General features: G+C 32.6%; 1 protein-coding gene across 2 annotated transcripts in view; it reads left to right on the top strand.

Annotated features, from left to right (window-relative positions):
• LOC116348136 (histone-lysine N-methyltransferase PRDM16-like) overlaps nucleotides 1-22,828 on the top strand; it is a 70,687-nt gene extending 47,859 nt beyond the window's left edge. For both annotated transcript variants that reach the window (XM_031779018.1, XM_031779017.1), the window contains exons 6-9: nucleotides 7,265-7,433; nucleotides 11,374-11,530; nucleotides 19,773-20,732; nucleotides 20,825-22,828. In XM_031779018.1, the coding sequence (XP_031634878.1) occupies nucleotides 7,265-7,433; nucleotides 11,374-11,530; nucleotides 19,773-20,732; nucleotides 20,825-21,718 (2,180 nt within the window). In that variant the 3' untranslated portion in view covers nucleotides 21,719-22,828. The remainder of the gene's footprint in view (nucleotides 1-7,264; nucleotides 7,434-11,373; nucleotides 11,531-19,772; nucleotides 20,733-20,824) is intronic.
• The last annotated feature ends 3,601 nt before the right edge of the window (nucleotides 22,829-26,429 follow it).

Below are 26,429 nucleotides of genomic sequence, written 5' to 3'. Positions count from 1 at the left end.
TGCTTCTTGCCCCAATCTCATGTGTTTGTTATCATATTTCGACGACATGAAAAGTGCTTTCAATGTCTACGTTTATACTAACATAGACACTTCGCGCAGGCAAACAGAACTTTTTTTATTTCCTGTAATTGCTGTACCGATCGAGCGAACCAAATCGAAGGCTCAAATTTGTATCAATATTGATTTATGGCAATTTTTTGATGGTGACTATATTTTTCTTTCATACCTCATTTACACTATCTAATTATTATATTATATAAAAAACCATCGATATTCCGCCATCTAATATACAAAAAATGAGTAGGTTTCTTGTGACAAGGCTAAATACATATATCATTCTTAAAATGACATCGATCGAAGAGGAAAATCTGACTGAAAGCCACTGCGCTAACATACAAAATCACCAAACAACAGCAGAAAAAAAAACAAAATTAAAAATGATATCGTAATGTGTCGCAGACTTTCTCAAAATTTGCAGAATATGGGAAATTCAATATAATTAATACTCACGAAGCACGATCTCTATTATACCAATCGCCATAAATAACACATACATCGCAACACATTTTATGATTGATAAATCACCCAATCGAGTTTTTGATTCAACGGACGGAAATGTGAATGAAATGAGTCCTAAAATTAATTCAATCCATAAATAAAATATGAATTACCCGTTTATACAACGACATATATAGTGGCGTTAGTTTTATACAGAATATCAAGTCGATAACCCTTAAAATTTCGAAAAAGCATCTGCATGCATGATTCTTACAGTATTCAATGGACGCAAATACAATCGATAAATTGATAAAAATTCATCGAATGCATGTCGATTCGAATGTTTAACCAATTATTTGAAAATGTAATTTTTGAAGCCATCATGCTTCGTAATATCCTTCTAAAATACGATTTCTGCATGTGTATCGATGACAAGCATTAATTTTCATCGCCTTTGCACATTGACACCATTTAAAATCTTGAATCATGAACGTTATATGTTGCACGAGATGAATGTTGAATGAGAATTGAAACGTTGAAAATGGCTTTCTAAACGTGTGCCAAATCCCATTACATTATCGTCTATCATACACCGATACATAATAAATTGGATTGGCCACACTTTTGTTTGCATAATAAAAGAGTTAGGCAAACAAGCGAGCAAAAAAAAAACTATAGAGACGAGGATTAAATTGATCAGTTGGCATTCACATTACACGGTGGTCCATGTGTTTTACACTATTCGAAAAACATACTGCTTGCATGTCAACACAATAGAATATTACGCGGGGTAAAAAAAATGTTTTTTGATCTTGTGATAAATTCCACCCTTTCTTGACGTTACATCATTTCTTTTCAATTCGAATTCAAATTTGGATCTATATATCACAAAATAGTAATGTGTTCAACTAAAACTTCCAATTCAAATATTCGATGTGAATTCTAGGCCTTCACACAATTCATCAGCAGTTCGTTTTCGCAATAAATGTGTTGTTGATCGCAGTCAATCGGTTTTTTTTGTTTGTCAACTCAATTTATACTATACTTTACGAATATGATTTGATTGTAATAGGGGTGATGATGTCATTTCACACATGGATATTTAAAGAAGGTATTTCACTAAACACAAAAACGGTGCAATACACGCTGATATACTACATTTCGCATGCAATAACAAAAAAAAAACGTATGTAACACGGGTAAATACAGATGCACGGACAAGCACAATGTAGAAAGAAAGCCAATTTTATTGTACAGACAATGACAGTAACTACAATCGAACAATTTGATAGGGTAAAATTTGGCTTCTATCTAAAAGACCATGTGGAGTGTACAGTGTACACGCATGCGGTGATAATTTGAGAACACATGAAGGCGAAACGTTTGTCATGACGCATTGAGATAAAAGATGAATTGAATCAATGGTTTTTACGAAGGGATGGGCCATGAAATGGCAGTGAATTATCGTGGTAGAATGAGGTTTAATAGAGATATCATGTTTTTACTAATTTGGAACGTGTTTTTCACATTACTTAAACGCATTAATAGTTGACTGTTAAAAAATATAGTTGTTATAATGGGAGTGTTTTTTTTTCAATCATGGTGCAATAAATTTAAAGTGACGGAAGCGCATCATCGCTTTAAACCTCATTCAATGCTATATAGCAGAATATTCTGCATAAAGCGGACGACATACTGCCGTAGACAATTTGACAAATTGTCTAACGGTTGATTCGTTACAATTCGAATTCAAGTAAACTTAATTGCTTTCTTCTGCATTAAACTTAAATTCAATGCCCACAACTGAATATCTGTATCCTGTGTAGCTTGATATTTCCGTGTGCATGCACGAAATGCACGTTAAAGAATTTGAATAAACGTACAGGTGCAAAAATTGTATGTCCGAAACAGACTCTGTGCTGTACTACAGAAATATGGTAATATCCGCACTGAGCGAATCGGATTTCAAAAAGGACTCAAATATGAACATTGAACAAGCAGAACGCGCTTGTAAATAAAACAAATAACTGGCTTACCACACACCCCAATTCTCTGCTTTTTCATATTTTCAAATACGTTTATCGTGCTCAACCGCAAATTATTTCATTATTCTTTTCATTTATTATTGAATGAGATCAAAATTCGATATGAATTTTTAATAAATTTCAACGGAACTGATTGTAGCAGCAATAGCAATAGCAGCAAAACCAACACGAACAACCAAAATGACTGTTACACTTTATTTATCACCATGATTATCAGGACCAAAAGTCAAATGCAAATCATTGAAAAAAGGTGGATAAAATGAACTTGGTAAAAAAATAGAATGTGCTGTAAACAGCACACGCTTGTTTGTATTGAGACAGACAAATGTTGAAATCGAGAAAAAAAAGTCGTTTTAATCGTTAGTTCTAGTGCACGAGTGAGTTCATGTGCAATGTACAGGTTAAACGGGTATGCCGGATATCGCGTCGTTTGAGGGTTGATTTTCTATGTTTATTACGTTATTTTGTCTTTTTTCAACTGATCAACGGGCAAATTTCGAAAGGGAAAATCCAAATTTCAAAAAGTAAATGATTTACTTCCGGCTCAATACATAGTTCGTGACACACAGAGACACACATGCTTATACAAAAATCAACGAGCCCAATGTAGAAAATCAATTGTAACGGTTACACAGTTTCTTTTTTCGTGGTTCGTATGATTCGAACGACGTTGATTTGATTCGTTATTTTTTTTATTAAAATTTAATTATGCGTCACGTAATGCAAAACCACAAGTCACTGCACGAGCCAAGCCATTGTCAACAACTGTAACAGTAAAAAAACCACTCAAATATTAACTAGTTTTGATTTCAAGATTTTTATCGTAAAGCTAAATCTAAATGAAAAAAGAATTATTCCGTGCATCACTTCAAATTTACGATACTGATCTACATAGTTAGATTTGCCTTTTTGGTAGTTTATAATGAAAAAAGGAAAACATCACGACAAAAGAGCATTAACAGATTATTCATTTCATTTTAACGTAACCACAAAAAATCTGACTAAAAAGGATTAAATGATTTGAAAAAGAAGTTTGAAATATAGTTTAAAATGACAAAGTAACCCATTTGCTGAAAAGTTACATGTTTTTATTACGCTCGCTTTGATACATTGTCATTTTGAGCTGTTTGCAATTACTAGAAATACTTAAATCTTACGGTAAATTTATTTTGAATGCATTTTAATTGGATTTAAATTCAATTCTATAAACACATCGCAAAAGAAATGGGAAAATACATAATACAATGCTTTGATAAGAATGTAGAATTGATTGCTATAGAATAAAAACAGCATATGAAAAGGTTGCATTTCAAAGCGAAACACCGTCATACAAAATACAGCAAAAAATGTATGTAAAAACAACCTTTGGTGTGCGACCGTATCATACGCTGTATTTATTCTAGAGAATTCAATTATTGAAATCCATTTAGTTTGATCTAAAAATATTATTCTACATATTGAAGTAAAATTTTAAATAAATAATTTTATGACACAACGCAAATTATGTGTGGAAAAGTTTTTATAATTGTAAAATTATCTTATTTGGAAGATTCGAAGATTTTGATCAAAAATCCATAAGTCACCGCAAAATGTGTTTTTTTAATTCAAATTCCCACGATTGCCGGCATAATTTAAAGTCACACAAAAAGCGTCTTCACTTCACTTAACTCGAATACAGCGACATATGGCCGTTTGATATACCATCTTTTCACTAACGCATACCTTTAATTTCTTTCCTTTTCAACATAAATACGAATATAAATAGTTCACATGGACGCACAAGCATCATAAGAATTCCCAATTTCTCATAGTGTTCACATCGTCGTCTCTGTAATTTGTCGAAATATGTGCCATTCGCCTTTTGTTTTCTGAAGAACATATGGTGAAACCGTTAGCGTTCGTTCCGGATTTCTACATATTCTAAATACCAATGTTCGTTATTATGCATTTCTCTTTGAGCCGTTGTCGTTGCCGCTGTAAGATCCCTGTGTGTTGCTGTTCTTATTCGACGCTTGTACAATGTTGCACCATTGCAAGGGTGGACGACGTATTTTTTTTTTTTGTTTGAATTTTCTTTGGTGGCTTATATTGTTCGTAAACATATTTCGCAAGAGAACATCAAATATAAATAAGACGAAATTTAACTTTGTGAAAATAAGCGTGGGATTTTTCGACCCCATTGATTTCAAAATGTTCAGTGTTTTATTTTAAAACAATATAAAAGACAATAAGCACTTCAATAGGTTGCAATCCATGTTTATATGGCATAAACTTCAAAAATCAACTAGATTTCTATCTGGACTCGTGTCTGTCTTTGAAAAAAAAAAACAACAACAACCTAGAACAATACAATAACGTGTTCTTTTTATCGAAACCATCAATTCAATTGATGTGAAATTAAAATATTGATGTGGCGTTTTCACCTGCAATATGATCGAATCACATATTATTTCTCAGCATGAAAATATGAATTCAATAACAAAAGCATACAAAAAACGTACAATTAAGTATTCTGAAGAGGGAAACGAAAACTTGCAACAGTTGCCTGAAATCAAATGAAGGCTACGTTCGACCTGAATGGATTGACTCTTACCCTTAATTAACACCGTGTTTGAAGGCTATTCATTGCCTCAAGTTTACCCAGTTGTCGCGATTTAAATTGTTTTCTCTTCCTGAATACATATGCAATGGTCAGTTGAATCACATACACATTCACGTGTTTGTTAATTCATTTCAATCGTTTTCGTTTTTTCTACGAATATGACGGTGAATTAAAAAAAAGTAATATATATATATATATGCATTTGTATGTGGCATTCCGTAATCGGATGCATGCGTTTCTCAAAAGGGCTCTTTTTGAAGTTACAATGCATTGGTGCTCTATGATCGTGTGTGTGATAGACTTTGACAAAAAACACATATATATTTTGTATTAAATAAACCGTAAAAAACATATAAATAATCGCATGCAATAGTAAGGAGGGGGTGACCGCAGCACGAAATTCACTTACACAAACGTAGCAATACATGTGAATTTCACCTTCAGTCGAGGTAGGTGGATGCGACAACAGTCCGCTTTTTAAACTACGGTGTGTCCATATAGATCATACTGAACGATGAAATGAATATTCAGTCACCTTTTATGCGGTGCGCTCTCCACTATCCCCTGTCAATTTGTATGTTAATTTGTTAGAATGCAACAGAAATATGCAGAACAATATTTTTTCCGCATCGAATAGTATTGTTTGATTGTTTCTTCGGTTAGCTTCAGTACGACTTTATTATCCGTCCACTTCCGAGAGGATGTTCAATCGTAAAGTAGTTGAAGACGAATACGGATGTTTTCCGAGTGCGATATGAGTCATTGTAAAATCATCAATTTATTGAATCATCAAAAAAATCTTCAAAGTCTTTTAATTTGGACATTGTGTTAAAGAAGTTTTTTTCTTAGTGTTTTTTATTCATTTACGATCAACGATAAAGTATGTAATATTTTTTGTTTAATTGTATTTTAATGTCAAATTTCCTTTAAAAAAGTAATTTATGATCGAATTCTGATCGTAAACTTGAACAACAACAAAACGATCGATCATATATAAATAACATGCAAAAATGTTGTGCGAACACGAGTAAATGTAAAATTAAAAAATAAACTCATATGATTTATGAAGCTATTTCTTCGTCTTAATGATTAATTTAAATCAGAACTTTTGATTTATATCATTCAACCTTGCGGCTTCGAAGAATTGTAACTAAAGCCAAAAAAGAGTTGAATCGATGAAATTTTAACAAAGTATCTGAAGATTTGTGTGTGAATTTTGCATGCAAAGGGCCTATAGTCGAGTTTTACAACAGGCAACCAAAAGAAGTGAGTTAAATTAAATCAAATGTAATAACGCTGAACCGATCATATATAAATATATCTCTCCAAATATATATGAACACATCGTTGAGCTGCCGAATTTGCTTGGTTTTCTTTTCTTAAAAAATGAAATATTCATTTTTATAAATTTTTGAATGTCGACGACAAAGAAGCGGCTTCGAAACTCGATTAAGTTTGTATAAATAATGTAAAACAAAAGAAACGAAAAATAAAAGGAAAGAGAGCGTCATGAACAAAATTTCCAATGGACAAAACCAGCTCTTGCTAAAAAAAAACTCAGATCAATTTATACACCTTTCGGGCGGCAAGTTTCATTCTCATGGGTCCGCTTTTTTACTTTCATTTTAATCTACTTCTACATTTTGTTTATGCAAAATCGAAAGCCAGATGATAATGATGATTGATTAACCAAAAGTGTTTGGTATTTTTTCTGCTTTTCCTCGGCTTTTTTTATATTCGGTTCGAGGAGATTCCATGAGGCAAGATTTTTGAAAATTCGATCGTACGAATGATTTCAACAAGCTGATTTTATTTTGAGAAAATGCTCACATGCAAGCAAATAAATATTGAGTTATTGCAATTTAAAATGTAACATTTATACAAGTTCTGGTTTAAAACTATCTTTGTATACGCCAAAGCTCAAGTGAATGAAGGTTGTCAGCATGGTGTTTTTTCGTCCAAATTTATTTTTGGTTTGACTGTAATCACATGAGTGAACAGCACTTAGTGACGTCAATACATGATTTGGGCTACAATAATTGTCTCAACGAAATACTTTTTATGCATTCAATCAACAATAATAATAATGAATTTATAATTTGATTTTGAACATTTTCAGGCTCACAACACAGTGGCGCTATAGAAGAAGATTTTGGTACAGCTAACGATCTACAAAGTAATAAATGTGATTTAAATATATCAATTGACGCAGATCCAGAAAGTGAAGACGAAACACGAATTGAATTCCAGTGTCCAGACTGCGAAAGGCTGTGTGCTGATCTCGAACAGTAAGTACAATTTATATCTACTTTTTTAATTCTCAAAAAATCTGAATGTACAACATTTTTCCAATCGATGTAACCAAAATGAATGATAGTCAAAAAAAAAGCAGAAACACTGAAAATCAAACAAAAATTTCATTAAATTACTATAGTGTATGTATATGTATGGTAATAAATTGTTATTCACCAAATGTTAAATAAATCGTCAAACACGTACAATAAACAATAATTTCCTAGTTATTTTTTCTCACCGAACTAATGATGTTAATCGTGTTGATAGTGGAAATAATAGCATACTTCAGTAGGACTCAAACATTTCATTTGATGACAATGAGAATCAATTGAAACATGATATTTGTATACATACACATCAAACAAAGGGATTGAACTTCGAATATAGTCGCATGTACATCGAGGACAAAAAAAATTCGAAAACATATTTTTCGGTGTGGTTAATTGAAATGTGTGGAATTTTTTCTGTGTGATTTATGTGGGTTGTGGATAGAAAAACGTTTTAATAACCCGTTTGTCATATCTGTCAAATCGATTGGCTTTCCCCGCAAGAAAATGCATCCTTTTCAATAACACAAAACACTTTTTTCGTGATATAATTACAATGCATGGCCTTGTTATCTTGCCTAGTGCTTGATTTTTTGTAGTTGTTGTTCTTGGCGGTGGTATGTTTGCTGATAGGATTTTCATAAATCTAGTGAACATACGAGGAAATACTCTATATGATATGATTAATACGAAAACACCGTCTGGGAGTTTACATACCTTTCAATTGTATTTTGCCAATTAATTGTACCGTTTAGAAAAATGACCCTTAAACAGACTTAAATACGAATCGATATCTAGTGACAGCCTTTGAAGTAGACACATTAAGCACATCGCTCGAACAAAATTAGATACGCACAATATAAACACAGTTTATATACGCAAAATTGCTCTGAATCCCATTCACTGTCAATACATAATAATTGCGATGAATGCTTTTAATTACAGTTTGTGCCGCAATAAGATTGCTATGCTGTTCCAGTTGAAGTTGTTAATGTGCGACATATCATAAATTGAGTATTTTACTATTGCTCAATGTAACACGTAGTTGATTACATTGAGGAATAATAGAATATACATAACCTATATCAGTAATATGCGAATTAACACAATTTTGGCAAAGTCAACATTCAAGGTGTATTTTATTACAAATGATTTGTGACTCTTCACTCAAAAATTCAAAATTTGAATATCGAATGGTTTGTTTTTCTAAGAAGTACGGTCCCACGTTTCACATTAAGCCATACTGACAAATACTGGCACTATATTTACATATTGTCGCGTACGGTGCGTTTATGTTTACAAGCCATAGCTTTTTGTGTTTTTGATGTGATTTTTTTTATTCGTTTTCGTTCGCCATTTAAACAAACGACATCGACAGTGCGCTCAGCACTGTGTGTGCAATGGAAATGATTGTGTGATATTTGCTCGCTAAAATATTCACATCGTCACATCACGCTGGTTCATCCAAACGAAACGATCACGCACATTCAATCAATTTTGAAATCTCCAAATGTATTTATTATTATTTTTTTCTCTCGTAAGTAATAATTATTCGATAATAATTATCATCTGTTCAAAAGACGCTGAGGTACAATTAATGGATAATTGCAACTATGACTACCTCTACTGTATCTAATCAAAGCATTTTGATACAAATGACTGACTGTTTGGATGCTCTTTTGAAGGTTTTTTCGTGAATGCCTGCTGCTTTCGATAAACCCATTACAAATAAACTGTGTATACAAATATGTTTTTTCTCTTTGTTGCCGTAGAATGGCAATAAATTAATATCGAAAACGCACAAATTATTTACTTTTTTCACTCTCTCATAATAATTGGAACGGTATGTGTGCGGCCGCTATTTCACATGCTACGGCTTTTCTCTATTTGCATTCATTCGCGTTCTTGGTAGCATGATGTGTTCTCATTACACATTGTCACCAACTGTGAAGCAAAGGTGCTCATATGTAAAACGATTCAAATGGCCTACTAATAGGTAATCAGGAGCGTATCCAGAACTTCATGACAGGTGGGGTTTTCGAAAAAGTCAACGTATAAAAAAAAACAGTATAAAATAGTATAAATTGATCTTTGTTCAACAGATCTTACAAAAACATTCTTCTATTTTTTTTCTTCAAATATCGAGAAGACTATTTAAATAAAGCTGTTAATGAATTTAACAATTAAATTTGATAAAGCGACTGCAAAAATATTGTGAAACTCGTTGGTTCGAGCGGCTGAAGTCACTACTTTTAAAGTATTTCTTTTGCTTCTTGTAAATTCTCTAGAAGATTCTCATACAAGAATATTCAAATAGAGATACATCTTCAAAAGCATTTTAATTTCTACAAACTCTCAAATCTGGAAATTATATTGTTGGCAACAATTTGTTGCCATGTAGATTCATGAAATATTTCCAAAACACATCCCCTTTCTATATCATTGCAAGAGAAAAAGGCTCACTTAGCAAGAACCCCCAATACCCCCCTGGATACGCCCCTGTAGGTAATATATATAATTTCATTGTTGTTCTATTAAAGTATTCATACACATCAAACGTTCTTGTAATAATTTCAATAGTCGAGAACATTGCATTCGTCTTTTTTTTCATGAACGGTCTTGATGAAAATCTGATGTGCGTGTAATTGAATGCTTTTAAAAATTTAAAGCTCTTATAAAAGATTTTTTTTTCAAATTTACAAACTAGATTATCGATCAATCTAATGATTTTCAGATAAATTAAAATATGAATATGTTGTTCGTTCGATTCAAGAGTGTTGACAAATTAAGACAGCTGAATTTTTTTAAGCTTGTCTGTGTACACGAGCGTTTTTTTAAATGTTACTTCATGATTGTCTGTTTTCTGGTATATTGTGCCATATGGTCGTTATTCACATGACCCACGCAAACGTTGATTTGTAACAAATATAATTTTGATACAATATAGTTCATTTTTGCGACTGAGGCGTCCAGAAAGCACAAAAACAAAACAACAACAACAAAAAATGATGCGGTAAAGTTCAATCCATTCTATTTTAATTCAAAGTACAGCAAATATTCAATCAATGTATATAATCGCTCTTTGTTGAACTAATATTCATCAACTTTTTAAATAGTGCAACGGCCTAAATATGAGCAAAAAGAACTTTTTTCAAATCAACAAAAAATGCAATATAAACGGCGTAATGACTATCCATTGAATAATTTTTCGTCGGCATTGAATAGAATATCGCTTGAATTTGCTTTGAACGTATCAAACTAAATTTGTAATCATATGTATGCGATATGTATTAGTTTTTTTCTTTTACGTTGTCATTTTCATCGAATCACAAATACATGCTCGTGAAAGTGGTTTGAAAATTTGTGTCATCAAATAATGAATAGCGTCGCTTCGCGTGTCAATTGACCATTGAGAATCCTCTGAATGCTTTACACTGCAATTATGAACATCGAAATTAAAAGGAAAATCAGAAGTGCATGAAAACGCGAAACTAAATTGGCCTTAATAAATTCCATATCTGTTGCTTTAATCACGTTCGGTGTGAAAGATTTAAATAAAATCATGTAGAGTTGTTGAGTGTTTGATGTAAATTAATGATGAATGCCGTTGAATAAAATATGCATGACTGTGTCCATATATGAAATGAAGACACACAAAACATTTCGCTTGCAACTCGCATTTTTCTACATCAAATTCTATTATTCTTTTTCAAATGGAAAATCTATTTGATATTAATGACTTTTGACATGCTAAAATCACACAAACATTCATTAAATATTAATCGCATCTACATGAAATGCAACTGTAAAAAACACTTAACACACCCCACTTTACCCTATATTGACTATTATGTTTTAAACATTTTTTTTTATTTTTTCAATTTAGACTTGACAATCATTTAGTTTTGTGTCACAACTATAAAAAAGACGATTTTCGTTGCGAAATTTGCTCGCAAGGTTTCTGCTTTCGCCCATCATTACTACGACACCGATCCTTACAACACGGTGAGATTCGGAGGTTTCCTTGTGAAAATTGCTCAAAGGTAAGTGCAATAAATTGTCATTTTGATACATGGATTAGATTTCTTACTGTTACAAATGATATATTTTTTTCAAAAACGTACGGATTTCGCAACATGTAAATGTGCGTACAAAGTATCAATTGATAGGTGATAAAAATCAGACTTTAATTTCGTGTTTATGAGCATGTATGTTTAAATTTTTATCGTGTGTTTGGCTTGACCAAGAAATCAATACTCATATAGTCAGAAAATATAAGAATTTTTTTGAATTGATTTTGTGTGGGAATTAAGGTAAAATGCCACAAGAACTTATTACAAACGGCACATAAACTCACCGAATGCCGCTGTAAAATTGAGAATCAATAAAAAAAACGATGTGCGAAAAATCGGTGTGTAAAAGAGGGAATTAGCTCCACATAAAAGACGAAGCTGCGGCTGAGACCATACGTAGCATGTAGTGTTTAATCGATTTTTTGATCAAATATGTGGAATATTTTTTGCGCAATTCAACCAAATCGTAAGCCTTCTATCTTTCTCATACGATGCAAAATATTTGCGCCCATAAATCTTGATTTAAATTTTAAAACAATTTACATATTTTAAACGTACTCATACTCAACTACAAGCAAAAAGAGATCTATCTTGCTATCCGAAGCCAATAAATAAATCGTTTATCGGAAAATCAACACGGCGCGCGAAATTGATCAAAACTTTGGTATCATTTTCCGTATCGATTGCGTGTTGATTTACCTTCATTCGCACGAGTTATTTATGTTTGTCGTGAAGAATTTGGTGTTAAAATCGAAAATTCGCTTTCAAATATTCCACAATTGAGATTTCATTGCATTTTTCAATCGAAAGGGAAATGAATCTATCGATGTTGGTTCACTGTCTAACCTTTCATCAAAAGTAATATGCACAGCATTTTCTATTGAATCTAGTATATTTGGGCTACGAAAAACGATTTGAACTGAATGTCGACACATATGAAAACGAAAGACGATCTCTCCTTACGAAAATGAATCGTGTGCTCATTGTACAATTGTACATAAGAGAAAAAAGAGTTCAATTCATAGAAGAGATTAAGTAACTGACAAGCACGAAAAAAGACATATCTGTTGGAAACACGTCGACATGATTATTCAACACCATAGCACAACTGTTTTTATACTGATTACCGTAATGGTTGCACTAAAACAGGAATTCTTTCTCATTTTACTTTTCCGCGCACACCTATTGTGTAAGGGGAAAGTATTGCAATGGGTCAAAATTTTCGACATCTCAAAAACATGTTTTCTGGACGTTTCTGAGGTTAGTGAACCCGAATCAGGCCGTTTTGAGCATGGTTGTTGTGGGTCTGTTCCACGTCGTACGTTGTCCGCCGTACGCAAAATTTGTCCATCGATTATTTCACCCCCAGATAAGTTATTTAAAATCTGACTGTACAGGATGATTGGGGACGCGAGGAATAGAAATCATTAGATTTTGAGCGACTTTGGTTGATGGAAAAAAATGTTATGCCTGGAGTGATACCTATGAAAAAGAGTTCAATTTTCGTCCAAAAGTCATACTTAATGTTGACTTAAACACTCAAAAATATGTATTAGGCGATTTTTTGGCACGAGAAAACCGAATCAGAGGTTAAATTTGAGATACAATCAATTTTTGATACAGTTGCCTTGAAAAAATCACAAAAAATTGAATTTTTGTATGGGAGTCATGCTTGTATGCTACCTTAATGACATGAAACTTTGCACAGACTATTTTTTATACAAAATAATAAAGAAGATATTTCAATCATAATTAGGGGTACCTCCCATACAAAATTTCTAATTTTTGGCTCAAAAACGAATTTTTTTGTATAAGAGATAATTTAAAGGTAGCATACAAACATGGCTCACATATAAAAATCCAAATTTTTTGTGACTTCAGTTATGAAAAGTGTTTCAAAAATAATTTTTATGGCAAAATTAACGTCAGACATATTTTCTTATATTATATAGTTTGTTAGAAAGTAGAATACTTTCAAATGTCGTAGAAATGGGTTCATCATGAAAGTGTGAAAAGTGTTTTGCGAGTACTTCTGCTATTAAAGAATATTTCGATGCCAAAGTTGAAACATATTTTTTGGTCTCGAACTTTACGCCGCTTGAATGGCTTGAAAAATCGAACAAATATTATTTTAATAGCTTAATAAAATACGCGTCTATCACCGTGCGAAAAAGTTCGTCTTACTCCCGTAAGACTCTTTATTTTCATTTTATTTCGATACATTTATTTTCAATAAAAAATACAATTCCGATTATTCGAATTGTGGTTTTCATGGAGCCGTTTTTATTCACGCCATCTTCATGTAAATTTATAACGTTAATTCGAGTGTGACACGTGTTTTCCAAAGGCTGTTATTTAAAGCATGATTTTTTCACGTCTTTCATTTTCTGTAGAAATGAAAAAGCCAACAGCAAGAATACATAGATGACAAAAATCAGATGAACACGAACGATTTCATCCAAACTAAATCGTGCTGTTATATGTTATAAAAATGACATCGCTTTACTTAAGTATTCGATTCAGAAATTTTTTCTAATAAATGGAAAACTAAATTTTAAGCAAATTTTCAATTTATGAATAGACTTCCGAAAATATTACCAAAATGAACTAAAAAAAGTAAAATCCATGCACATGGATTGACTAGACAACAAACCAATGCTATAAATCTAAATGAGTAACTCAAGTCTGTGTATTTATGAACCATTATAAACTGGCAATCGGCGCGACGGCATCATAATTTTGCTCTGGTGTCACATTCAATATTAACCAATCAAAACGAAAGCAAAATTTCATGGTACAAATCGTGTGTTGAAGCATTTGGATGCTTTTTTTGAAAACGAAAATCATTGCTCAATATTATGTTGCATGCGCGACCGCATCCTTGCGATGTAAATCAAAAAATAACAAATCATTTGTTGGGCTCCTTCGAGATGTGTATGCAACCTTTCATATGCAAATTTTTTTTCGTTTGACTTTAAATTTATGGACGATAAGTGTCTGAAACTGTTGCTTTTTTCATCATTTTTTTCGTGTTCTTCACAGCATTGAAAACAGGCATCGTTATTTGTCGCAATCAGGCACTATAAATAATAATAATTTCAATTTCGGTTTTACTAGAAAAGTTTGTTCCGTTTGCTTTATATGATTACATTTGATTAGTGTTAAATAAAATATGCGAACAAATAAAACGAGATGAATTTGTCATGAAATCGTGATAATATTCGTGTATCATTGTGGTGTTTATGGTGACATTTGATCTGAATCTCGTGAATGTGTACGTGAACGCAGAATTTTTTTGTTGCCATGAAAAATTTCAGCAAAAAAGAGTAAATTGGATGAAAAAGCGAAAAAAAATTAAAACGTAATTCGGGTTTAAATCGATCAATTTGTAATAAACCAAGAAAGAAAAGTTGTTTGTTTTTCGTCTCTCTACTCTGTACTTTAAATTTTAAACGATTGAATAATTTTTTTTCTGTTGGTTCGATGTTTCTTCTGTGTAAATAAACGGTATAAATTCACCATGTAAATTAATGGGCGAGCACTTGAGCGTGCACACATTTTTTGTGCGTGGCGTATATTTTCTTTCTCTCTTTGACTTATGACGTCTCGTTCGTGTTTGCATTCGGCTCGAGTTCACTTCGACTTTGTGATCGGCATCTTTCTCATTTCATTTGCGTTTAACCATTATTGTCTCTTTAATTAAGCTGGAATGAGAAAGGGAAATTGTACTTGAACAATCGAAAACATGTTCGATGCATAGCAAAAAAGAAATCAATGAATATGAAGAAAAGAGAAGAATTACCACAAATTGTGTTTCGTTTATTGTCTTAGGTCTTGCTAAATGTATCTGATTACTTACACAGACTTTATTAATGATCGTTTGCGTAAAAATCGATTTGCTGAACTTCTCGAAATGGGATCAGATTGTTTTCATCAATTTTTCGATTGTTTTTGATACGCGTGGAATCGCCGTGTGGGATCACACATTTCGATTAAATCTACTATATTTGGTCTCAATTCTATGAATGTCTAGTTTTTTCATTCAATGGGTAAAAAAAGTTGATTTTATTTTTACTCCATTTATTTCGATTATTTTCAATTTTAATGCTGAAGAATCATTTATTGTACATAATAAGAAATGAAGACAAGAAACATTAGCCTGACTGACGATGCGAAAGAGACAGAAAGAGAAAGGGAGATATTTGAGTTGCATGCACGCGTGGAAGATCTTGTTTTAGAAACCGGAGACATTTTTTATGGACAATTTGTGAGCTGCCATCGCATAACTTATTGTGTCTGGTCAAAAGTGTTAGGTGATCGCCTGGAGTAGATGAATCGACAAAAAAACACAAACCAGTTACTAAAAATGTTTTGGACATTAGTAAGAGGAACGTGATTGTAGGCGTTGTAATTGGATTAATCAATTTGAACATGTAACAAGATTTTCATATGTATATACATATGATTGTGATTGATTTATTTCATTGATCTTCCTATACATCCGTATTAAAGACGGACCTTCATGAAAACAATTAACTTTGATCAAATAAAAAATGACACCTTCAACGACAATGCCAAAACATACGAAAACAAATGATGAAGTCTTTCGCGTGACGATCAATTTTCTTATAATCCATCTCATCATCGCAACGGGCATTCATCTTGAAACCAAATATAAATATAATATTCGACGAGGAATTGGAAGAATTGTATCGAGTTTTTCATTTTAATTACGGTAGAATGTAAACAATCACGATTCATTTCACAATTTTCGACAAAAAAAGCAACAAAACAATAAACCATTTTTCAACACTTGACTTGCCAGAGGTCTCACTAAAACCGAGCAAGGCTTAATGATTAACCAAGATACAGAAGCATATAAGAAGTAATTCTTTAAGACATTTGCGCCTATAAAAAAATATTTATAAACATTAAACAACAAGAAAGTCTTCTTGCATTGAGTACATACAGTGGAAAAGAACCTGAATCAATATACTTGTGTTTTTTAAGATTTTATAAATACCCGTATAATTCGCACATTCAAATGAATAATAATTTCATTTTGCGTATCGTTGGTTGTTTTCTTCATAACTTTTACCAATTGTGGCTATAGCGTTCATATAAATTATTAAATCTGAAAAATTTATATGCTCAACAGGATTAATAACATTTATATCGATATCATGCTGTGATAATTATTAAATTTTTTCGTTATGCCAAACCCGAAAAAATGTAGAAGGAAAATATATTTATTGCATGGTACAAAATAGCCGACAGCCGCAGCTATGAGCGTGTGTTCTCCATTCGTGTTTCGCTTAAACGTTTCCACAACGCTAACACATTGAATGGATTCGCAGCGGAATACCACGAATTAGTCAATGTGCTGAGAATTTAGCGGCCAAAAAATGGGTGATATTGGAGTACGTACAGTGTCAAGTAGCATAAATGATATGTTATGCTACTTATTTTTCAGTACATAGCCACACACTGATCTCATGGTTGATCTGTTTCCAGTCAATTTTCAAGCCGCAAAATAAAAAAATAATATTGAACAGTGAATATGAAACCAACAACAATTACGAAATGAAAATAAAAAAATCTGTGGACTCGATAAGCGGTCACCATGTGCGTTGATTGCAATAAAAAACACCTCGTAAATCTGATACCTGCCATTTTCGGCCTTTTTTCCCACTTGAAGTTTAGTTTTAATTTCAATTTATGCACAGATCAAAAGATAATGAAAGTTTGGTTTTTCTTCCGTTAAAAGCAAAGAATTCAAAAAAAATAAAAAAATCGAGATAAGATATTTTGAAAATCACCCAGAGGGAATCCGCTACAAATTTTGTTTGTTGTTTTAACTAAACTGTTTTAAAAAAGAAACGCGAAGCTTCACATTTATTTTCTTAACACAACACGTGCTTATCTTCTTTCTCTTTGCAACGAGTTTTTGTGTGTTGTTACTTTTCAGCCTGAAGAACTATTGTTTATTCAATACGCAATGATCTTATTCCATCTTCTTGTGCTTCGTTTCACTTCAACTGTCAAACCATGCAATGCCTTTATATTTTCTCATGTACTAATATACCGAATAATGAGTTTGGAGAATCGCGCATACAACACCAACCTCAATTATGTAAAAAAATAAAGAGTCTTACAGGAGTAAGACGAACTTTTCCGGACGGTGGTATTTTGTTAAGCTACTTCAAATAAATATTTGTTCCATTTTTCAAGCCTTCCAAGCGGCGTTAAGTTAGAGGCCAAAAAACATGTTCAAATTTTGGCATCAAAATATTCTTTAATTTAATAGCAGAAGTACTCGCAAAAGATTTTTCACACTTTCATGATGATCCCATTTGTATGACATTTGAAAGTATTCTATTTTCTAACAAAACGCTATAAAAAATATGTCTGACCATAATTTTGCCATAAAAACTATTTTTGAAACACTTTTCATAAAAAAGTCAGAGAAATTTGGATTTTTTTTGATTCGGGTTCTATGGGCTCGAAAACGTAAAAAAAACATGTTTTTAAGATGTCGTAAATTTTTACCCATTGCAATACTTTCCCCTTACACACTCGGTGTGTGCGGAAAAGTAATAGCGCGCACATAATGGCCAATTTTCTCGTTGAAAGTGAGAAAAATGCACAAATTTAATTGATGGTTTAACCATTAAATGTCATTTCAGAAATGTTGACTTACCATTTATCCAAGTTTTTCTTTAAAAAAGCTGGTTAATCCTCGAATTCTCTGTGTTTCCATTCGATTTAATGCGAACGCCGAATGCGTGTCATTCCGGTTCTTCGTCAAACTTTGATGTTATTTGGCGCATGCATCGTATGTATTCTTCTGCACATTCAAAATATATTCGTGCTCCACTTGAAAATATCTTTAAAAAAATGTATGCCTTAAATACAATTGGACTTAATATACATAATTATCACTTGAATGTTGATGAATGAAGCGAAAAAAAAAAACAGTTGTATTTGTGACAGCAGATCGAAAATGAAAACTGAAAAGCCCAACGTTTTTGATTCGATTAAAGGAAGGTGATAATTTTACTCTTACATCGATTATATTATACAAGTGAAAAGTTGTCGTTTTTGCATTGCGCGAAATACAATGCTCCTATATGGATAATCCAAAGTGATCGAAATGTAGCCAAATCAAGGAAACAACTTCATAAGTAGCTGTTTGATTTCTTTTAAAATGAGAAAATATTGTCAGAATGTCACGCCATACATGTCCGGCACAGTTCTAGACATAGGTATAGCATGTATTCATTGTTATGGATGCGAACGATATTCGGAGTCACTAGTAGTGAAATTCGTGAGTATCATGATTGAGTTAATTGAGCACAAATTGTAACAACCTTTAAACTGTTTGCAACTGACAGATTGTCTTTATTATTTTTGAAAATTTGCTGAGCTAAATTGATATGTAACCTTGATAACCGCATACGTTTTATTGTAACTTGACAACACCTTTACAACAACAAAAAAATCTTAAGTGCACCCGTCTAAATGAATTTAGTTACAAATAAAGTACACCAAAAATGAGCCTATTAACAATGGATACCAAATTGGTAAAAAGTATTGAACAAACATACATTGAACAAATAGGTCAGTTAATAATCAAAAAATTGGATCTGGCGGTATTACGGCGATCAATATATTCGCTTTAGACGAACTATCATTTTCACAGAAACGGTTTTGAAAAAATCAATCTACCTTCACAGAAAAAACATTGTCGAAAGAGGAGAAGAAGAAAATGAAATCGATGAACCAATAGAAAATAAACATCAACAATCGAAGATTTTGGTGCGTGCCTTAGATACAAAATTCATAGCTAAGTTTATATTAGTGAATTTGTTTCTCTTTCGGTTTGTTATTATTGTGGCATATGACAGAAGCTGTGTCTGTTTCGCAATTTTGACAGTAAAAGACACATTTTCGATTAGTTATGATTGTTTCATCTTGCATTATAACCGCTCCATATTGAACACATGAATAAATGCAAAATTGCTATGTTGTCAACTTCAACAATAAAGATTGATCGATTGTGTTTTTTTAAAATAATTGGTATTTGCACGTTTCTGTATTTTCTTTTAATCTAATGAACTGTGCGATGTCCATTGTTATGAATATTTATAAAAAATGAAAAGTAATATGTTTAATAATTTTTCTGTTGATCTCTTGACTATTTTTTCTGTAGGTATTCACTGACGCATCTAATTTGCAACGGCACATTCGTAATCGGCATAAAGGTGCCCGTGCTTATCCGTGCGGTGAATGTGGCAAAACATTTGCTACGGAATCTGGTCGTAAACAGCATACACACATTCATTCATCTGTAAAACCGTTTCAGTGTGAAGTCTGTTTCAAAGCGTACACTCAATTCTCGAATTTGTGTCGTCACAAACGCATGCACGCAGATTGTCGCATGCAAATCAAGTGTCAGAAGTGTACTCAAAGTTTCAGTACAGTCACATCGTTATCAAAACATAAGCGATTTTGTGATACAACTTCGGTTCCACAGTCAACAGCACCTCAACAACATTCAAATTCGCTTTCAACACCACCAACTAGTTCAACGCATTCAAGTCAATCGTTTTTGGGATCAACGGTTCCACAATTACCAATGGCTTCACGTCCCAATCCATTCTTGATGTTGCCAGGTTCGGCACAATTCTTTCCCGGTTTTCCACCGTATCCGGATTGGCAGCGTATTTTTCCAAACAATGCAGCACAAGCGCCATTCCCATTGTTGTTTCCACATCCATTGGATCGGCCAATGCCTGAAAGCAAAACTCCAGTTCGATCATTGTCATCGACTCAAGATGGCTCAATCAAAGTATCACCACCAACAGCTGAAGAAGCTTCAAATCATTTAAGACCATCACCAAGCCGCCCGATTCCAATCTCAATTGGCATGCAACATTCTTTGAAAAACCATAACAACAATAATAACAGCTCAAAGAAGAATAGCAACGAAGATAGTTATGTTGTAAACGGCAATTCACCGTCATCAAAGGGTCGCAGTACACGCTCGAAATCTTTCTTAAGCATTGAAAATCTGACAATGAAAAATGAATCCAAGAGAACACTAGGTAATTCTGATTCCGAATACAATTCACCACCGAAACAAAGAAAGTTATCCGATGAAGATGAAAAGGTAATTATACTGAATCAAGTTAATTAATAGTTCATTCTTAATTTTCTGCAAACGTTGCTAAATTCCTTTATTTATTTTGGCTCGTTTCTCAGGATATTTCAACAACTGCAGAGCAACCGCTTGATTTGTCATTGAACAAGAGTTCAAAGCGTAGCGAAAGTGGATCGCCAATAGTGGATGAGCCGAAAGGAAAATTGTTTCACGCTTCACCGACACCATCACCATCTCCAGAACCCCTATCACCGTCACCTCCAAATCCACCCATGGCTTATCCAAGACCAATTCATCCTGTTTTATTGGAAGCATTTTATAATCAACAACGTGGATTTCAGCGTCCGTTCCCTTTTTTAGGTCATTTAACACGTCCCGTTGATATTTTAAATAATGGTACAGCCTTTAATAAACCTTTTCATGATGTGTTGATGGCAGCTGGTGGATTTGCAACTGGTTTGTCAAATAGTCATCATAATGGTGCAAAAAATAAAGATCGTTATGCGTGCAAATTTTGCGCCAAAGTCTTTCCAAGATCGGCTAATTTGACAAGACATTTGCGTACACATACCGGCGAACAACCATATCAATGCAAATATTGTGAAAGATCATTTAGTATTTCAAGTAACTTGCAACGACATGTTCGTAACATTCACAATAAGGAAAAGCCATATCGATGCCATTTATGTGAGAGATGCTTTGGACAACAAACAAACTTAGATCGCCATTTGAAGAAGCATGAAAGCGATGTGAATGGTTTGGGTATGGGAGCTGGTGATTCTCCATCTTCGAATGAATTAGAGCCCGAAGAAAACTGTTTCGATGAATTTCGTCAATTTTTTGGGAAAGTAACTTATTCGGAAGGACTCTACACTCCAAGCAGTGTAGCGACAGCTGAAGGAGGTGAAATGGAAGACGGAAGCGATATTGACGCTGACATTGTCGTTGATAAAGAGCCTATTAACAACAACGAAGCCGTTGAAGTTTCAATTTAAAAAGTTTTACACATCTTTTTTTCTCATTGTAATGTAAATATCAATGTTGAATCATTTGTTTTTAGTAAAATATTAAGATAAAATTTATAATGAATTTTGTAATAAACTTAGTTTTGTCGAAATTGCACTGGTTGAGATAAAATTGAAACGAAAATTCACACTCTAATATATCACGAATACATTGATAAAGATAATAATAATTCACACATATAAAACGGATATATCTCATGACATTATATTTAAACATATATGAACATGATTCAGGAGCTTTAGAGCACAATAAATTCATCTCCTTAATATTATATTTTCTTTTTTATATATTCTTTTTCTTTAAACTTCAATGCCACATAAGGGTATTTGGTATTTTAAATTTAAACGATATAATATAAACGAATGCGGACAATTGCACAGTGCACATAAAACACTTGACAAAATCCATAACCCAATCCAAATATTCTACGAAAACATTAAATATTCTCTGAGCATATTACATACCTGCACGAAGTAAATTGAGCATTTGCTTGGTAAAAAGAAGGGAGAAAGAATTAATAAAATTTTGAAGTAAATAAATGAATAGACCAAAGGCATTAATATTAATTGACCATAAGTTTTTCGAGGTAGAATGTTCTCTCGTCATTCTATATAGAAACGGGGGATATCTAATTAAATAGTTTGTAAAGTAGAATATCGAATCAAATTCATCTTAGCAAATTCTATCATATAATTTTTTTTTAAATTAATTTGATTGCTTCAATTATTTTTATGATTTTACTTATAGAAATTCCTTATAAAGCGTGCTTAGGCTATAAGTGTTAAAAAAGAAAAATCCAACCAAAACCCCCCGTATTATATATTCGATTTTGAATTTTATAGGTTAATATATATCATAAGTTAAAAAAAAAAAAAACATAATTAAAAAAATACACCTACGTTCCAATCCGATTGGAAAACATTTGCAGTATTACAACCAAATGTTTCTCTCTTAGCTTAACTATTCGAAAAATCTAGCAAAAAAGTCCCTTCAGATAAGATCGTAATCCACATTAAAAGTTTAAAATGAACAAAAAAACACGCATCTTTTTAAATAATAAATAAATGACGATTCTTCAAAAGCACATATTCAATCAAATTTATTTCTTAAGCAAAATATGCAATAAACGAATTTTTGAATCCTAAATTTCAGTTTTATCGTTTCCTTCTATAAAATGGCTCTATCATTTATGTAATAACTTCATCTACTCGTTTGCTGAAATTAAAAAAAAAAACGAAAAAAAAAGATCGAAACGATGGAAAAGTTGCACCATGTATTTAAATTAAATTAAAATCGATTAATATAAATGATATGCCAACGTTCAATAAAATTCCTCACATTAAGCCGAAAATTTTCGTTAGGTCACAACAAGGAGAACGGCATCCGGACAGAGTACCACACAGCATTAAAAAAAAAATCAATGCATCTACTCTAAATTGATTTCAATTAAATGAAAATGTGAAAAAAAAATGTAATTATAATAAAGTGGGAAAAGCGTATACGCTTATAAAGTGGGAAAAAATTTCACGTTGACCGACCGCTCGAATAGGTCAAGAGAAGCTTGCATTTAGCGTAATTGTGTGAGAGTGTTTTGCTACTGCACATACACTGATTTGGCACATTCTTTTCAATTCGGCATTTCAATCAACAAACCACAATATCATCTGACAAAATACAAAGCAACAACATACAGAGGTAAAACATGTAAAAACAACAAAACGAAACGAAACGATCTCAATAAATGTTGCTCTTTGAAGAGCAATTATTCACCGCCATCATTGCCTTGTCGTCGTCAATTCTTTTTTCTCTCTTACTGGGTCAGCATAAAATAAATGTTCATTCAAATACAATTAAGTTCACTGGATTGTAAATTGATTCACTTTTTCCACAGATTCCCTTAAAAAATTAATTGCATTTAATAAAATCCACCGTAAGTTGCTACGTCATTCCACGTTTTAGTTATATGCAAAATATACGTATACGGTAAGTTGAATGGAGATCGTCTTTGTTGAAATGTTGAAGAATAAAAAAAAACATCGAGCAAAAGTTTAAGATTAAAATAAAATATCAAATCATTAATTCAACTGCTCAAGCGGAATAAATAAAACCAAAAATCAGAACGGAATGGAACGGAACGAAAACAGAAATGAATGAAATAAATCAGGGGTGCAAAAACGGGACGAGTACGAGAGATCGCAAGAGCACACACACAAAAACATACTATAAATTGGATATATCATTTCGGTGCTGGTTTTTATGGTAATTTGAAGCGCGACTTATTTTTTTTTAGATTGGAACAACTGTAATTAATGTTCAATATAAATATTGAAAGACTTTTGTTATCATCGATTTCAAATACTGAACATTTCCGTAATTCTTGCAACGAAGAAAAATTGTATACTTTTAAAGTTAATTCGATTATAAAGACATTGTTATCTCCAAAATATACGCATGCTTCTAACTGTATTGGAAAAGCATTATGTGCGAAGATAATAACACCTTGCGATGTGGATCACGAAACTTTTCGAATGAAGTGCATCATCAATATTGAAAACGTCAAACAAAACAGCCTCTTCCCTGAATACAAAGTACCGAAAGTGGCAAGTGATTGACATCAAGACTTTGGGCCATGAATTTTCGTGCAGTTTCTCTTACCTTTTTTATTTCTTTATGTAAACGCTGTTATTGTGGCGGCTCTATTTTAATGCAGCTTCAATTATACATAAAGAATCATGATTAACGCTGTTGCAGCTTTATAGCTATTGCCTCATGCATGGGATCTGTGTGTATAGGACGAAAGCATCCGCTCTCTGATGACCAGCTTTTATGTAAAACAATCAATTTGTAAAACGATATTTGTAATTAATTTTCGATTTGAAAATTGAGATTCATTGTGGAAATAATAATAAAATAAGGTCTCGAAATTATCGATTTATTAAATAAGTATAAAGAAATAATTGGTCCGTGAAGACACTTTCACACCAACTAAAATGAAAAACGAATATAGTAAGGCAATTTACAGCAGAATCGAAACAAATAAGCGCGCATTCAGGCGATATGTTGGAATGTCGGTAGGACGTGTTTACATTTGTTTCGATTTCATGTCTTGCATTCGAGTTGTTTGTGTCAGTCAATTCAGTGGAAAAGAAAAAACACAAAATAAAATTAAACGGAGTGGAATTGTGTTTACGAAGCAATTCAAAGGAATCTCAACCTATCTTTTTAGAGGATGAGAGACATTTTACCAAACTATTTTTTACTTTCTCATTTCGAATTGTGCGAATCTTCTTTCTTTTATTTGATCACAAAAATGAAATTACAATGTCAACTCCCGTTCAACTTTTGTTCAAATTACGAGATAAAATTTTTGTAATGCGAAATATTGACTGCAACAACTGTTTTCGGCAACGGTTGTGAGTAAAAAAATGCGAGCAATTCTCGTGTGTCAATGTGAACATGAAAGAAACATTGAATATTTTTCATTTTCGTTGGATTTTTGTTGCATCAAGACAAAATCGTAATCACTTGTATAATCGTAATCGCTGTTGATGAGTGCGAATTTTTTTCTTATTGTATTCGCAAAATGCATTTGGGCATGACCTGTTACAGTTCTAAAAAATGACAACGACCGAACGTCGAGGCAACATTTAATTTGAACACCAAAACGAACAACATTGGAATGGATGTCAGAATTTGTACTGAAATAACATTGTTACCTCTCACTTGGACTTTATACGTTTTTGAACCGTAATGTGTATCGTACGACACTTGATTACCACAATTTCATCGCTCTCCTTTTTGTTCAGTATATGTATATCAGTGATTTCCCTGCAAGTTCAATCATTCAATACAAGAATGAAAAACCATACTCGCTACTCATATTACGTTTCAGATAAATACATTTTTATGTTGTTGTCGCACGCATTTAATGGCCGAAACTTGGCAACAAATGACAACATAAATGTTTATTCGATCACTTGATGCATTGAACCATTAATGCTATAAATAAAATATACATTTTATCACTTTTTATCCATTTATTGAAAGCCATTATATTAAACTTGTTCCATGAAAAATTAAAAGAAAATAAAACAGAACCCACAAAATTGAATCTTGATCACATTTGCGTTGGATTTAATCTTGAGACAATAAGAAAATCATGACTGAATGAACGTCGTCTCGACATTATTGGAAGTTTGCATGCTTTCATTTTGGCACATTTAAAGCAATTGCATTAAATACGCACAAGAAAACACGATTATATCCAAGTTTAAGCACTTTTTTCTCTGTCAAAAGAATCGCAATTGGGATTGAAAACAAAAAGTCCTCACGCAACTGAAAATCATTAGTGTTCAGGGAAAATCAGTACTTTAATTAAAATACATGCATATCAGCAGAACAGCATCTTCACAAATTGTTCGTTAATGAAATGCAGTTGTTGCTAAATTCGTCCCAAATCGAAAATCGTTCACTCACATCGTGTACATGATACGAATCGAATGCAATTCGATTTCATTTGTTCAATTGTTCTGTCTTTCGGTCGAATTAACAACAAAGGAAAAATGGAAAATCGCTTTTAATACCCGGCTATTAAGTGTCTTTATTCAATTAATGCAAAATTCATTTAATTAATGCACGGGTGATGAAACGTTTTTCCTTCAAGCAATGAGACCGTTTTTC

This window comes from Contarinia nasturtii, unplaced genomic scaffold (assembly GCF_009176525.2).
Source record: "Contarinia nasturtii isolate CC-2019 unplaced genomic scaffold, AAFC_CNas_1.1 Cnas_scaffold_2291, whole genome shotgun sequence".
Classification (NCBI taxonomy): Eukaryota; Metazoa; Arthropoda; class Insecta; order Diptera; family Cecidomyiidae; genus Contarinia; species Contarinia nasturtii.
Note: the sequence above shows the minus strand (reverse complement) of the source record. Positions and strands in the feature narration are given on the sequence as shown.